This window comes from Sminthopsis crassicaudata, chromosome 2 (genome assembly GCF_048593235.1).
Source record: "Sminthopsis crassicaudata isolate SCR6 chromosome 2, ASM4859323v1, whole genome shotgun sequence".
NCBI classification, from domain to species: Eukaryota; Metazoa; Chordata; class Mammalia; order Dasyuromorphia; family Dasyuridae; genus Sminthopsis; species Sminthopsis crassicaudata.
The window spans coordinates 634,759,740-634,776,625 of record NC_133618.1 but is presented as its reverse complement, the minus strand read 5'-3'; the positions used below and the strand labels follow the sequence as shown (position 1 = coordinate 634,776,625).

General features: G+C 41.9%; 1 protein-coding gene across 4 annotated transcripts in view; it reads left to right on the top strand.

Annotated features, from left to right (window-relative positions):
- The window catches only part of HK1 (hexokinase 1), a 112,518-nt gene that overhangs the window by 72,463 nt on the left and 23,169 nt on the right, over positions 1-16,886 (top strand). For all 4 annotated transcript variants that reach the window (XM_074296553.1, XM_074296555.1, XM_074296554.1 and 1 more), the window contains 5 exons: positions 4,785-4,933; positions 11,968-12,087; positions 15,538-15,633; positions 16,168-16,267; positions 16,358-16,541. In XM_074296553.1, coding sequence (XP_074152654.1) covers positions 4,785-4,933; positions 11,968-12,087; positions 15,538-15,633; positions 16,168-16,267; positions 16,358-16,541 — 649 coding nt within the window. The remainder of the gene's footprint in view (positions 1-4,784; positions 4,934-11,967; positions 12,088-15,537; positions 15,634-16,167; positions 16,268-16,357; positions 16,542-16,886) is intronic.

Below are 16,886 nucleotides of genomic sequence, written 5' to 3'. Positions count from 1 at the left end.
TGTTGCAAAACCTTCTGTTCTAACTTTCCCCCCCTACCTCCTCCTATAAATATTTATATTTATTTATATTTATGTATAATATATTTAAATATAAATATATTTTATGTTTATTTATATTATTGATATTTATATTATATTTATTAATAAATAATTATAATTATATTTATTAAAAAACTTTTTAAAGGTTTACAAAGTTCATTTAATTCTTACAACAGTTCTGTGAAAGTACTGAAGGTATTAGTATCCCCATTTTACAAATCTGGAAACTGAGGCTTGGAGATAAAGTGACTTGCCTGGGGTCAGATAGCTGGTCTTTGTGGAAGTCAGGAGTAAGTCCAAGTCTTTCCTGATTCATACTGTATTGAATACTGTAAGAATGTGTTCTCTTATTATCCATGCAGAAAGGTTTCCAATTCCCTGTATATTGGCCAGATTACTGCGATGGCTTCCCAATTAAATGTCAGCCTGCCTTAACTTTTCCCCTACTCCAATCCATTGTACACCCCTGGCAAAGCCATGTTCCTTAAGTTTGGATTTGAGCATGTGACTTCCCTCTTCAACCTAATCCAACTGACCTATCCAGAGAACAATGCTCAAGGCAATGCTCTACGACTGAATTATAGAAAAAGTGCCAAAAAGTGCCAGTCTGCATTGTTAGAGGGAGGTCTCCCTATCTCCCTGTCCCCTTTCCTCACCACTGGAAGCCTTATAATGGAGGCCAAATGGCCATTTGTGGGAGATATTATAGGGGAGAAAGTGACCCAGGTACAGGCAGGGGGAATTGATGTCCAAAATCCCTTCCAACTGAGATTCTGGGAGCTTGAGGTGACATCATGAGCTCTAGATGGAGATGTTCAGGGGACAAGTGGAAATAATGATAAATAACTGACATCTTTAGGATACTTTAAGGTTTGAGAAATGCTTTAATCATCTTATGTGAACCCTGAGACGGTCCTCAAGATAGATGCTACACACTCTTGTTCCTATCTTAGAGATGAAAAAACTGAGAAGCCGAGATGTTAAATTACTTTCCCATAGACACACAAATAACAGAAGCTCAGAAATGGAATTCCAACCTACTCAAGATGACTTGATCTAGAATGTTGCCTTCCAAAGTTGTGCTTGTATTTTAAGGAAAAGATCCAGAGGGAGATATATAAAGGATTCATTGGAAAATGTAAGAATTATATGGGATGAAAATGCATAAAAGGATAGTGATCAGGGCCAGTGAACCCCTATAAATAAAACACATCTCTTTGGAGTATCCAGGAACAATGGTTGTTTCGGGCCTTGACAACTGGTTTTCTAGTGGTCAGCAATGACCACTTCACTTGCAGCAGACAGGGATTCCTTCTGGATGAAAGCCACATCCCTTTTTTAAGACATAATTAGGAGGCAAGCTCTGGTGAGTTCCTGGCTGTCAACATGAGGGGCTGGATTTCTAAGCAGAGCACAGGTAGACCTGTCAGAATGGTGGCATTTGTTTGTGCCATATTCCACTTGAAAAAGACATCTGTCTCATGTTTGTTTTCCATTATGTGCTGCCTGCAGTGGCTGTCATTAAAAAGTGGAGAATTGCTAGTGGCCCTTCAGATAGTTCATTTAATAATGCTCTTGTGGAAGCTGCTCTGGCTTCAGTGCTAATGAGAAGTACTGGAAAAATACCCAGCAGTGGGTAAAATTTGCAAGGAGGCTTTTGGACAATAGGATCCATTGGAAGGGATTTTCTGACGTAAGATAGCCTCTGCTTCCCAGCCCCAGGTTTCTAGGCTATTATGTGGAAATATGTTTACATGATTGTACATACATAACCTATATGGTGCTTCCTATTTTAGGGAAGGAGAAAATTTTTTTTAAATGAACATTAAAAATTGTCTTTACATATACCTAGAAAAACTAAAATATGTTAAAATAGACTCTTTGTCTTTAGGAATAAGATAATCTTTAGAATTAAAAGATCTTTGAAATTGTTGAGTCAAACTTCATATTCCTAAGGCTGACTTCAGAGGGTCACATTGCCAATAAGTATCATAAATGGATTTGACCTCAGGTCTTTCTATCTCCAAGCCCAATCCCTCCTTCTTCCTTGCTGGGATATTTGAGGTAGAAAGAAAATATTATGTAGATTGCAAGATGACAGTTGTGTTCAAGGAAAATTGGAAAATTCAAAAGTTGCATCTAATCTAATTCTATTCTAAACATTCTATTCAGTCAAATTAAAAATACATCTACTATATACAAAGTAGTATTCTTGGAGCTGGAGTTATAGTGATGATTAACAAGGAACTGCCATTATGCTTGGGAGGGAGATTCTAAGTTATACAAGATCAGCCTGTCAGTATTCATAGAAGGAGTTTCCATAGGGATTGATTCCCCAACTAGGGTAACCACAGGTGTAGGACCAGAAAAAATCATAAAGTGTTATTTTATAATTCCATAAAATATGAAGATGTTGTTTTGCAGAAAAGATACATTTTTGAAGTTGGTATCAGCTTATTGTGTTCTAAATGCTCAGGCTTACAAAGAGGCAAAAACATTGAAAGACCTTCCATAAGATATCCTATCCAATCCAAGGCTTGCTATGTATGAGGCAATGGAGATAATAGAGAAAAAAGTCTGTCACTAAGAAATTTTCATACTACTTTGTTATCATTGGAGAAGAGAGAATGTTTGTTGATGGCCTGGCTGAGAAGAGATACTTTTTGGGTCAACCACATAGTCCATTCAGACTGGTAAAGTCTGGCTCCAGCCTACCATTTCCAGGTTTATTTCACACATCATGTCCCAGTTCAAATAGTTCACTTGCTATTCTTTGAACTGGTACTCCTTCTTTGACCTCTTCCAACTTTCAACCTGTGACTTTCAACCTGGAGATACATCTATATCAATAGGTAATTATAAATGGGAAGAGAATTTTAGCTCCTGAAAGGCAGAGACTGCTGCATTTTTATCTTTGGTTTCCCTCATGTGGTAGACACTTAAAGGCTTAATATGACATGGGGAATCATTTCAGTGGGAAGAAGAGCCATTCTGTGCTAGAATGGTCAAGGAATTCATAGAATCTCCAAGAGAGGCCATTTAGTCCAACCTGTACCTAACCAAGAATGCCTTTGGTGATATCTCTGACCAATAGTCACCCAGGCTTTGCTGAAAGGTCTCCAGTTGGGTGGAACCCACTGTCTTCCAAGGCAGCCCTGTCCATTCTCCTTAGCAGGAAGTCTTATATCTAGACCTCTTTGCCCAGAGTGCTTAAGGGCAGCAGATGATTGACCTAGGTTGGATCCCAGTTGCTTCTCCCCAAGCCAGGGGAAGGACTCACCATTTGTCTTTAATTTCTGAGCCAAAGAGAGGAATTTTGATAGTGTACCAAATACCAATTAAAACCTATCACCTTCAAAAGACACTTTATTTACTTTATTTACAGCTCAGTGAGAACTTAAAATGAGGAAGGGGATGGTGATGTTATGTTCAGCTGCCATTTATCATTAGCCCCTATTCTTGGAAGTGTCTTCAATGTTTATTTAACTTTATCCCAGCTGTTACAGTCTAGTTTGGTTTCTCAATGATCCAGGAGAATTTAAGCTGCTTTTAACATTTTTTAATAGCTTTTAATTTTTTCTAAATACATGCCAAGATAATTTTCAACATTAGCCTTTGCAAAACCTTGTGTTGCAATTTTTTCATATTCCTCCTCATTCTCCCTCCCCTAGACAGCAAGTAATCCAGTATAGGATAAACATGTGCAAGAATTTAAGCTTCTGGAGGACAGCAGCAACTCTGTATTTGTGATACTGTCCCCAGTCCTTAGCACACAGCAGGTGCCTAATAAATATTTCTGAAGTTAAAATGCATTATCTTCCTGTCATGGGTTTTAAGAATCACATGCCACCTTTGTTCTGACTGGGCAATTGTGAAGGGTCCTATAAACCATGATCTCTTCCCTGAGAAACCGGTCCCCCTAAGAAACCAGTCCCGGCACAGCCCTAGGTTTGGAAGTATTGGGTTACTTGTCTCTAATCATATTTGAGCTTTTCATATCAAGTTATACAGAGATGCTGGCATGAAACAAAGCTCTCCCTCCAATGAATGATTGAAAACATTTTTCCTCCTTCACTAATTTAAAATGTCCCTCCCCTTTCCCAGCTAACAGCCATCACTTATCAGAAAGAATTAGAAAAGAGAGAAGAGCAATTCTGCAAGACTCACAGTTGCATTACCAAGTGTGACAGAATATGTAGGATTTCATAGCCATGGACTCCCATCTCTGCCAGGAAGCTTGTATGGTTCTGGGAGGCCCAGGCTTGGGCATTATGATGAGCTAGAATTCAGTTTCTTTGAGTTCATTTCTAATCCCTTTTATACTCTAATGTCATGTGACTCTGCATCCCAGCCCCCAACTCTTTGGGGTGACTGGTTTTGGTTGTATGATGTGGAGACAATATTGCTAGTATTGCATCCCATCTAGGTCTATTATGAGGAAAATACTGTAGATAAATGGGAATTGAACCACCTTGGACAGCTCCTCCCGAAATGGGAAGCCTGATTTCCCATCCCTCAGGGAGCAAACACGAACCCTTGACCAGGACTCTGTTGTTAATGACTGACATTTCAGCTTATAAAACGCTTCCCTCTTAGCCCTAGTCTTCCTGAGGCCTTGTCTACTATGCTCTCTCTTAAGCGTCTCATTGGCTGCTCAGTTCTGGAGTTGGGGGGAGGGGCCAAAAGATGGGATGTCTTTCCAAAGGATTGGCATCTGACTTTACACATTTTATTTCCTTACACAGAAAAAGGAGATTTCATTGCTCTGGATCTTGGTGGATCCTCCTTTCGAATTCTACGAGTGCAAGTGTCTCATGAGAAAAATCAGACTGTTCAAATGGAGTCAGAGGTTTATGATACACCTGAGAGTATAATGATTGGCAGTGGAAGCCAGGTAGGTAACCCTCCACTTCTCCTCACAAACCCCTTAGCTTTTAAGTGTTGTTGTTTTTTTCAGTGAACAAACGTTTATTTTCTTTCATCTATTGGGAAAAAAAACCAAAAAACAAAATCTTCACAGTAAACATGCATAGTTAAACAAAACAAAATCCCATATTGACCTTGTCCTCCCTCTGTCTTTTTGTTCCTCTGTGTATCTGCCCATTCCTCTGTTTGTCTGACCCTCTATCAGTCTGTTTGTCCCTCTGTCTGTTTATTTACATATTTCTTTGTCCTTCTGTCTGTTTGCTTGCCTCTCTGTCTGCCTGGCCTTCTATCTACCTCTGTCTGTCTTTTTGTCCCCTCTTTTTTGTCTTCCTATCTCTTTGTCCCTCTGTCTGTCTGTCTGTTCCTCTGTCCATCTGCCTGCTCACCCCTCTGTCTGACTTTCTGTCCCCTGTGTTTGTTTGTCTGCCTATCTCTTTGTCCGTCTATCTGCTCACCCCTCTGTTTGTCTGACTTTCTGTCTCTTTATATATCTGTATGTCTGTCTGCACCTTGAAGCCATCACTCCTTGCCTGCATTACTGTCCCTAAGCACAGGAACTCTCTTCCACTCTATCTGTGATCTAGCATTAGCCAGTAGCGAGTGGCAGAGCTACCATTTGGCACTGCTTTTACTCCCAGCACAGACTGGCCTGTGCCAGCTCTAGGCCTTCCTCTTGTCCTGATACACAGCTCTCTTTCATCAATCCCTATGCTGGAATGCTCTCAGATATTTCCGGCTAGACTCCACTCCCACTGTCTCAAGTGCCCATCTCTGTCTCTTCTGGCACACCTGGGCTGGGAATAAAAGCCGCACTGAGATTTTTTTTCCCTGATCAGGACTCAGACTGTATTTTCTCGGTCTTTGTGGAGGAATTGTAGGAGAGAGCTTGGCTGTATTTCCTGCTACTCCCACCATATTGGCCAGTCTCAACCCATTCTTTTTTTTCTTGAAATTTTAAATTTAAAAAAAAATCTTTAATAGTATTTTACTCCCACCCCCACTCCCCCATCCCCCCCAAAATACATGTAAAGCTAGTTTTCAACATTTAATTTTGTGTTCCAAATTTTTCTCCCCACCTCCCTTACCTCTTCCCATCCCCAGCAATCTGCTGTAGGTTAAATATGTGGGATTTTAAACATATTTCCATATTTGTTTTGTATAATTCATTTAGTCTTGATGGCTGGCTCTCTCTATCATTAGTACCGTAGTTACTCATGACAAATAGTTCTTGATTGTTCAGATCTGATAACCCTCATAACCTCCCCCAATAACTCTTTCATCTGAATGGGTCAGATTATCAGGTATCTTTGTGATGTGTATCCAGAAACACAGAATTAGTAGGAATAGATCAACAAGTATACTTGCTTAATTATTAAATACTTTATTAAAGTCCTACTGTGCGCTAAGCAATGCACTAGGGAATGGGCATATTGAGACAAAAGAAACAGCTTCTGTCCTTAAGGGATTATCCCCCTTAAGGGGAAGATATTTACACATGAAAATATGTACAAAATAAATATTAGGTAGATTTAGAAGAAATGGAGAGGTAGAGGGGAGATGCTAGATGCTGGGAGGAATCAGGAAAGGCTTCCTGTAGGAGGAGGTGGCAATTGATCCAAGGAAAACTAGGGATTCTAGAGAATTTTGTGATGAAACATTCTGTCATTTCATTAGGAGTCTGGGTAGGAATTTAGGTTTGCCCAGATTATTACCAGGTGACAAGTCACCCACTATGTAAACAAGTGAAAGCTTAGCTCTTTGTGGAGTCAGAATGGGTGTGTTAAAGAACTAATGGGAGAAGCATTGATTCCTTTGTATCTTGGCACAAGGGAGGAGCCACTTGCATCTGGTGGTCCCCACGGTTACCCAAGGGAAATCTCCTCTTAAAGGTATTATATCTGCAGAATGGCCCATTCCCTGTCATCCCTGTCTCCACCCTTCCACATACACACCACTTGTCCCCTTTCCCCTAAATCAGCAAAGGCTTAGATTGTGAGCTGCTGATAAAAAACCCTTGCTCACAATTTGGACTCCCCCAAAATGGACAGAGCAGCTATGGAAAAGGAGTAGGAGCTCCGTGGCTGGAGCTCCATAAGCAGGAGATTGTAAGCTTCCTGGGATGTTGTTAATCGGAGTAGGGGTTAATATGGGTGATCCAAAGGCAATTTGCCCTCAAGTTTTCAGAGGGGATGACTAAAAAGCTACCTTAGCTGTCACCCCTGCCTTACGCCAAGGCTCATTAAGGTTCCATTTCTCCAGGTTTTATCAGACTCTTGGCACTCTACAAAAATATTTGATGGGGAAAGAGTGGGGATGGGTCCCTGTCACCGATAACAGCTCCTAAGGGTGTTCCCCTTGATTACAGGTCTAGAACTTAGAGGGAAGGGCCCCTGAGGATCCCTTGCTTAATCCCCTCATTTTATAGATGAGAAAACTGAGAACTAGATAAGTGCACAACTTGTCCAATGGGCCCAGTACATGTAGTATCTGAAATAGAATTTGAGCCTAAGTGGTCTTATTCCAGGACCACACTGTTTCCAAGTCACTTACTAGCCTTCCTTTGGAAACTGGGCTGTATCTACTCCCTTAGGAATCCTGCACCCTCTCTCCTAAGGGTACCTAGTTCCAAGGTGGAGTGATCTCCCATCAGGACTATGGGGATTTGACACAGAGGCAAGATGACCTTAGATGTCCATCAAAAGAAAGCAGAAAGTAGGAAATTCTGTTTCTCTTTTCCCAGTCAGGCAGTGAATGGTAAAATATTTCCGGCTCATTTTTCTGGTCAAGATTGATTCAGATGTAATCAGTCGATCTGCATCAAACCACTTCCTAGTACATCAGAGTATTCAGTTTCCATTCTGGCTCATCATGTGGCTTTGACCTTGCTTGGGCCATTTCCCCTTGAAGATGAGACAAACTGGCTCCTCAGAAGGCTGTTCTATGGACATGCAGGCTCTGTCTGCCATGCATTGGGTGTCCTTGCTTGGGGGAGACAGGGGAAGCAATTCGGGCTACGTCTGCATTCCACAAAGAACTGACTCCTAGCATTTCCTACTATCCTCCTCCCTGATGGGTCATAGCATCATAGAGTCAGCCGAAGGAGATTTCAGAGGCTATCAAGGATAGCCTTATGTTACAGATGGGGAAACTGAGGCCCAGAGAAGGGGACTCTTATTTGGCTTTTGAGCCTTGATTTCTCTGTTAGCAAGTTAAACCCATTTTAGGTGAGTTATAAGGATGCTCACTTAAGGATTTATTCTCATGGTAGTGTGTGCTATAGTAGAAAGAAGGTTAGCTTTTACAGGTCAGAAGAATTGGGTTCCAATCCTGGCTTTCCTACTTACTACACTTTGTGAGTTCCTCTCTTCAGGTCCCAGTTTCTCACTCAGTCAGTCCAAGACATTAAATGCCCTTCCTCACTTAAATCCAATTCACTTGCAAGTCATGGCATTGTCCCCTTTCATGACCCTGATGTCATGGTCCTATTCAACAATATGTCACTCTGCTAAGTGCTGGGACACAGAGAAAGGCAAAAACAATCCCTGCCCTCAAAAAGCTTTCATCCTAGCAGTACAGGTGACATAAATAATTAGCTACTGAAATATAGCAGCCTCGCAGAGGAAGACGGCAGGGGCAGGAAAGGCTGCCATAGAAAGTGGGATTTAAGAAAGCCAGGGAGATTTATAATTTCATCCTGGAGCTAATGGGAAGGCCCTGGAGGTTGGAGTAATGGGATGACATGGAAGAAACTGGACCAATGTGGGAAGGGTGAATTGAGGTGGGAAGAGACTGGGACAGTTGTGGAAATCCAGGCTGGTGTTGAAGGCCTTCCCCACATTGTACAAAACGGTGTGAGCAGAGAACAGGGGGTATATATGGCTCAAAATCTAGGTTCTTGTGATTCTAAGCTCAAAATCTAGGGAAATGAGTGTGGGTCTCCTCAGAGAGCCCCAGATTACAAATGCAAGGTAATATAATTATTCCAGTCATGAATAGTGCCATGGAACAGAATGTCTCTCTCAGGCTCCTTTGCCTAAATTGATCCCCCTGGTTCGGACAAGACAGCAGAGGACATGATTTCTATCCTTTTCCCCCCAACCGCAAAGAACATGCACTTTTTTCCTGGCTCCTCCCAACATCCCTCTGTCTTGGAGTCTCATGGTGGTCCTACCTCCATTGTAAGGTCTGAGGTCTCTATAACCCAGCTTGGCCACTTGGCCTGGGTAGAGTGAGGTCAGGACCCCCTCTTCTGCATAGTCAGCTCCTCCCTCCCCCTTCCCCAGCCACTTTGCTGTGTCCTCTCTGATAACTTTCTGTTGTGATTAAGGGGAAAGATTATCTGATTTAGGGTCATTATTAATTCCTAGATTGGCAGATTCCTGGGAAAACCTTTCCTGGGTAAGGCCTTTCACCTCCCTCTCTGTAACCAAGGAGATTGGATGATGGCTTTCCATCTCTAAATCTCTTGTCAAATGAGACACTTTGTCAAGCTCCATGCACACAGTAAGTCTCTACTAAAGGCTCCTTCCCTCCCTACTTCTATGAGCCTCTTTTGTTCCTCCCATCTCCGGATACTTGCCAAGTCCTGGCTTTCTCCTGAAGGTACCACGCCCCTTGGCACCATCTCCAAGCCTGGCAGCTCAAACCCTGCACCCTCTGCTACAGAAGGCCAGGCCTGGCCCTGTCACTCTGCTCCTTTCCCACTCACTCTATTCTGTCCTTCCTGGATCTCCAGGACTGTTATCTTCTGAATAAAGCCCCTCCCTCTTCCCCATTCAGCCTCCTGCCTTCTACTCCCTTCATCCCTGCAGCTCCTCCTTTGCACCCTCCTGCAGTGGCTGCCCCGCCCCAGGGGAAGGAATTCTTCCTGAAGAGTCCTGTCCTGGCCTGTTGAAACTGGACCAGCTTCTCTGCCCTGCTCTGGCAAGGGCATGTAGAGAGAGGCTGAGGTCATCCCACTGTTTATTTTCTTAAGAACATGCTTCTCAACTGGTTCAAACACTGCTTTCCCTGTTTACTTTCCCTTTCACTCTTAATAAACATCTCAGGATTTGGCAACATGTTTACCAAACAAGTTATCCAGCAACAAGTATCCCTCATAAAATCTTTTAGTTAAAAATGTCTAGGTTATTCTCTTAAGAAAATTAGCTTGTTAAACTAATATGTCCTCTATCAGCCCTAAGTCCCCTTCTGAACCACAGTAGTTGGACCATTCTTGGTTTGGTTCAGGAGCTAAGTCCTAAAATCTGTTTCTTCTGTGTCTTCCCAAACTGCAAGTTTCTCTGATAAAGATCACATTTCCCAAATATATGTGGAACTAAGTCAAATTTATAAGAATAAAAGTCCTTTCCAGTTGATAAATGGTCCAAAGATTTGAATGGGCAATTTTCAGATAAAGAAATACAAGGTGGGGGCAGCTGGGTGGCGCAGTGGATAGAGCACCAGCCCTGAAGTCAGGAGTTCAAATCTGGTCTCAGACACTTCACACTTCCTGGCTGTGTGACCCTGGGCAAGTCACTTAACCCCAGCCTCAGAAAGAAAAAAAAAAGCCTTGTCATCCGGAAAAAATGCTCTGACTCATTGATTAGAGAAATACACATTTTATATATTACCACTCCATTATACCACACTGCCTCTCTTAGCCTCACTTGGCTTCAGTTCTCCTTCTGTAAAATGGGAATAATAGTTGTTTCCTCATGGAGCTGCTGCACAATGAGAGAAATGTGATAACTGCAGAATGCACAGTCTTTCTTCAGGGGACTAGATGAATGCATTTTACACATTTTACAACTTTCCCATAGGCAATTGCATGACCCGCCAGCCCCTCTGTACCCTGTACTGGATTGGCTTTCTTAATAGATTTTATATCAGTCTGAAATGTAGGTCAAGGGAAGCTTATCCAGACTTGCAGACAGGAGATGAGTCACATGTATCCCTTCCAGCCACAGTGCTTGGTTCAGACCCCAGAGGTACAGCAGGAGCTGAGGAAGAAAGCAAATTGATGTAAATTATGATGAACTAGCTTTAGCTTCTCTTTTATCATGATGACCCACTGAATGTCAAGGAAATGGCACAAAGCCTGCTTTCCCGGAACCTTCGGCTGCCAGTGGAGGGAAGGATGTTGGAGAGAGTCCCTTGCTGGAAAATGCTGAGAGCATAGGGCCAGTGCTGGAGCAGCCGCTTTTGAGTCCGATGTGTTTGCATGTTGATCTCTTTTGTCTTGTCTCCTCAGGGCCTGCATAAGGCTCATGTGGCCATGTCAGCCTTCAGCAAGTAAAAAATCAGACTAGTATTCTGCTGAAAAGTCAAGTTATTGATGGAACTCTGAAACTGGCTTCTCTTTGTCATAATGTATGTGCATCCTGAGTGGTCAAACAGATGTCACATATTCATGGGGGAGAAATGATGAGGGCAGAACCTCAGGTCCATGACAGAGGAAGATTAGGTGAAGATGATGGTATTTTTAGGCTGGAGAGGAAAAGTTTCAGGGGTCCATGATAGGGACTTTGTAGGAAAATAAGGATTGTCACTAGAGGAGGGTTTTGTCTGAATCCAAAGGGCAGAATCAGGAATATTTAATTAGTGGAGCTTACAAAGAGGCTGATTATGGATCAACTTCAGGAAAAGCTTGTAAACATGAGAGCTATACAGCTCCAGAAGGCTCTGAATGGGCACAAAAGTCAGAGCTTCTCAGAATTTAGTTGGAGTTGGAAAGGAAGAGAAGATCCAGCCCAAATCCTCACTATAACATCCTCCACAAATGCTCGTCCAATATCTTTACGAGCTTTCCATGGCCTCCAAGGCAGTCTATTCATCCCCGTTTTGGACAGCTTTCATATTAAGGAGGTTTTCCTCCATCAAAGCTCCATTGTTCTTCCTTGTAACAACCATTGAAAAGTCTCTGGAGAATAGGCATTTTTTAGAGAGCACCACGTTCCCCCCCCATGAAACACCTTTTTCACATTGAACAGTTGCTCACCTTTTCCCCTCTGTTCCTTCTAGCTTTTTGATCATGTTGCTGAATGCCTGGGTGACTTCATGGAGAAAAAGAATGTCAAAGATAAAAATTTACCCGTTGGATTTACCTTTTCCTTCCCCTGCCAACAGACGAAAATTGACGAGGTAAGCATATCACGGCTCCCTGGGGCCCTGGTGTTTTAGGCCTTAAAGCGAACAAAATAAGTTTCTCATTTTTCCTGATTGTGTTCATGATGGACGGTTCTGGGAGGTTCCATAGTGGAGATTCAATGATAAGAATTCTGTCAGTGATCGAATTCCCTAAGAGCGTTTGTGATACTCCCTCTATGATTGAGGGTCTACCATGGATACCCATTCCATGATAGATAATCCAGGTTGGAGGATCCATAGTAGGTACCCATTAAAGGAAGTATACACAATGTAGAGACATTGAGAATGTCATCTGCAAAAATGAATGTCTACTTTGAACTATGGCTCTTCTGACTTGTTTATTTTAATTATTAGCATATTTTACGAGAGAAGTATAAAGCTCCCTGTGTCGTTGTGGGAGAGGGGGAGGTTTACGAAATTTCTTCAAATAAAAGATAACACAGCTGGACTTGAGATGAGTCCAACAGCATGACTCCAACCAGGCTCTACTGGCTCATGTTTGAGCCTTTCCTGCCTTAGCCATTTTTGTGGGGCCTTCAGGAGGAAGAAGCAGGCTGGGAACAAGAGCATATTTTTATCTTTCTCTCTTATTGACCCCCCCATGTCTCCCATTTCTAAAGCACCTGTTGAGGCAGCCTTCCTCTATAAGTTTGCCTAAGTATGTGACATATGTATACACAGATTTATAAGTATATATCCCATGACTATTTTATAGTATTTGTATTTGTCATGTAGCTGACATTATTACTTTTAATGTTGTGATTGATGGTAATGGCCGTAATAATTAATAATAATAGGAAAATAGTACAATGTGGTGGACAGAAGGCCTGCCTGCAGCTAAGACCACGTGGGTTCTATGGCTTGACTGACATAATTGGGCAGATCATTTAAGTTGTAGACATTTCCTCATAGATTATACTCAAATTGCTGGTCTATGTCAACAAAAGGGGTTTTTTACACTGGGAATTTATAGGTCAGACCAAAAAAATTAAGTATGTTGTTTTTATTGTGATTGTGGTTGATATGATTTAAAAATCTCTTCAAATCACTTGGAATTGTATCTTCCAGGCCCTTGTTTTAAGGGCAGGTTTCAGGAGGGAAGTGAGAGTTGGCAGAGTATAAATCTAGCTGGAACACACCAGATTGCTTCCAGAGACTGGTTAAACTCGATACCCATTACTTCTAATGAGTTAAATGATACCTGTGTCTGCAAAGATATTGTGTGAGCATCTCTGGGGATTGTGAACGCCTGGGGGGGGGAAGCAATGTTAGAGACACAGGTGGCAGTTTGTATCCCATTACTGCCAGGGGATCATAGGGGCTTCAGAAGAGAGGGACAGGTAGGAGAAAAAGCATATAGTTATTAACAAGAATATTGGAGAACAGCATTTAGATTTTTAGACCAGAGCTGGAGTTTCAGGAAGGATGGAGTGTATTTAGTGGGGGCTGGAAAGTATAAAGATTTTGTACATTTGATTAAGAGAATTCTGCCCTGAACTTGGAGGGAATAGAAGAAAACTGCCCACATACATCTGCTAAAGCAGATGCCACCTGAGGATTAGCCACAGAGAAGCCTAGGGATTAATGGGAGACAGAATCCCCAAAGTATGGAAATATGTTTCCTTTTTGCCTTTTGCACCCCAAGCACCCACTTCTGTGCCTGTCATATCATATATCCTCCTCGCTTGCTCAAAAACTGATATTTTAGATTTGGGTGAGAATGGATTTCAGAGAATTCAGAGAAACAAGGTCTTCTGCCCCAAGATTTAAAAATCTATAAAAATAGATACAAGATAATTTGGGGGGCAGAAAAAGCACTAACAGCTGGGATAATCAGGAAAGGACAAAGACAGGACTTGAGATGAGCTTAGAAGTAAACAAGGAATAGGAAGGGAAGAGGAAAGGAAGTAACAGTATTCCAAAAATGGGGCAAAAGTGTGGAGGTGGGACATGGAGTATCATATTTTAGAAAAAAAATAAGACTACTTTTATGAAATTATGAAGTTATATGGGGGGATTTATGTACCAAATAGAATAATCAGAAATATTATGTATGTTGTGTGTGTGTGTGTATATATATGTATATTGTATGTTATGTATATTGTATTATGCTTTATATAATGTGCATTGTGTAATGTATCTTTTACATATATTGTGTATGTTGAATATATTGTGTACGAAGGTATATTTTGTATATGTACCATGCCTGTTATATAATGCACTGTGTATGTTGTCCAGATTGTATATATTATACTTCTAGGGTGTATGTTGTATACATTGTTTTTGTTGTACACATAATGTATATGTTGTACATATTGGATATGTTAGTCTTGTTCCCTTGGCTCTCCATCTGTTCCTCCAAGCCTCTCCATGGCACAGCCTACTGTCATGGGTTTATCTACTCCTGAAGTGTTTGGGTTCCAGGATTTTGCTACCACAAAAAGTGGTAGTGAATATTTTGTGCATGTGTTTATGCACATGCTTCATTGTATGCGTGCATGATATTCTTTTCTGACTTTGACGTCCTTGGGCTATATATATGCTCAGTGGCAGGATCACTTGGTCAAAGGACATGATAGATATTACTCCACATGGAACCTTCAACACTGAACATTTCTATCTTAAATCATGTGTTCCAGCTTGATATGTGCTGTGCTTTTTGTAGTTTGCACTACAAAGTTTTGGCCATTAGTTTTCAATTATTTCATCAAAATCATGTTTATATTTCTCCTAGGTATGTTTTCTATTAGAATACAAGTAGGGATGGTTTCTTTCTTTCTTTCTTTCTTTCTTTCTTTCTTTCTTTCTTTCTTTCTTTCTTTCTTTCTTTCTTTCTTTCTTTCTTTCTTTCTTTCTTTCTTTCTTTCTTTCTTTCTTTCTTTCTTTCTTTCTTTCTTTCTTTCTCTCTTTCTCTCTTTCTCTCTTTCTCTCTTTCTCTCTTTCTCTCTTTCTCTCTTTCTCTCTCTTCTCTCTTTCTCTCTTTCTCTCTTTCTCTCTTTCTCTCTCTCTCTTTCTCTCTTTCTCTCTTTCTTTCTCTCTCTCTTTCTTTCTCTCTCTTTCTTTCTCTCTTTCTCTCTTTCTCTCTCTCTCTTTCTCTCTTTCTCTCTTTCTCTCTTCCTTTCTTTCTTTCTTTCTCTCTTCCTTCCTTTCTTTCTTCCTTCCTTCCTTCCTTCCTTTCTTCCTTCCTTCCTTCCTTCCTTCCTTCCTTCCTTCCTTCCTTCCTTCCTTCCTTCCTTCCTTCCTTCCTTCCTTCCTTCCTTCCTTCCTTCCTTCCTTTCTTCCTTCCTTCTTCTTTTCTTTCTCATCTAGCCCAGTTGTGGCAGGTAGTAGGTGCTTAAATGCTTGCAAATTAATTGAATTCCTTATTTGACTCAGTGGTATTTGAACCCTTGAGATTTTGAAAGAGGTTTAGTCACTCATAGAACTGTGCATTATCTTTCACAGGCTGTCCTGATCACCTGGACCAAGCGCTTTAAAGCAAGTGGCGTGGAGGGATCTGATGTGGTCCAACTGCTCAACAAAGCAATCAAAAAGCGAGGGGTAATTTCTCTTTGATATTTGCCATCAGAGGATGAATTGGTACCCTGGGAGGGATTTCTAAGACAAGCAGAAAACATTTTTCCTGGTGTATCGATCAGAGCACTTGGACAAAGGTGGAGGGCACAAGTGCGGGCAGAAGGCCGGGTAAGAGTAGAAATATGGTGGGTGATGCTTGGATGTCTGATGATCCCAGATACCTGATTCTATGTGCTGAGAAAATAAAGATACTCCAGTTGTACGGAATCTAAACGTTTTAGGATATGATGTGTTGCAGCAGAACCATCTCAGGGTTCATCTAGATTCAGTCCCGCTGTAGATGATTGAGCTAATACATTTCCCCCTAACTCAATTAACAGCCCAGGATTCAGTTTTCATTCAAACCTCAATGAGAACAAGAGCAGCAATGGCAGCAGAGGAGGGTCTGGTTCTCCTCTTCCTCTTTCTCCTCTCTTCTCTCCCCCCCCCCCTCCTTTTTCTGTCTCTCTGAGTGTGATAGTGCAACACCTGAAGGTGACTCCTTGTTTCTGTCTTCAGGATTATGAAGCCAACATTGTGGCTGTTGTGAATGACACCGTGGGGACAATGATGACCTGTGGCTATGATGACCAGGAGTGTGAAGTGGGCTTGATCATTGGTAAGGTTGCTGTTCAGGCTGCACTGGGGGAGGGGCTGCCAGTCTCTATCTGTCCCCCTTGAGTCCAGCTTCCCCGTTTTGTCTCTTAAGGTACTGGCACCAACGCCTGCTACATGGAGGAGATGCAGCACATCGATATGGTAGAAGGGGACGAAGGCCGCATGTGCATCAACACGGAGTGGGGGGCCTTCGGGGATGATGGCAGCCTCAATGACTTCCGCACAGAGTATGACAAGGAGATCGATCGGGGTTCCCTCAATCCTGGAAAGCAACTGTGAGTGCCTCTCCTGTTCATACCAAGACGCCCACTTTTAGGGTTCCTTGACATCAAGATGTTGGGGTTTGGGGAAAGGAGAAAAAAATGCTGGCAGTGACAGTCAGTAAGGAGTGGGGGGGAGCCAGGTGTATGTATTAGCTATGGGCCACTTGACAACAGATTCTGTCTCTGGGAATCAGTTTCCCCATGTGTCTTTGAACATGTGAGCTATGGTGTGCCCAAAGACCAGTGATAAAAATAAGAAGAAAGATGCAGGTGCTGAAAATTTGAGGCTGTTTCTGCTGCCTTTCTGTCAGTCAGAATAACTGATCTGTCTCCTAAGCTTGTGAGGACCTCATTTGG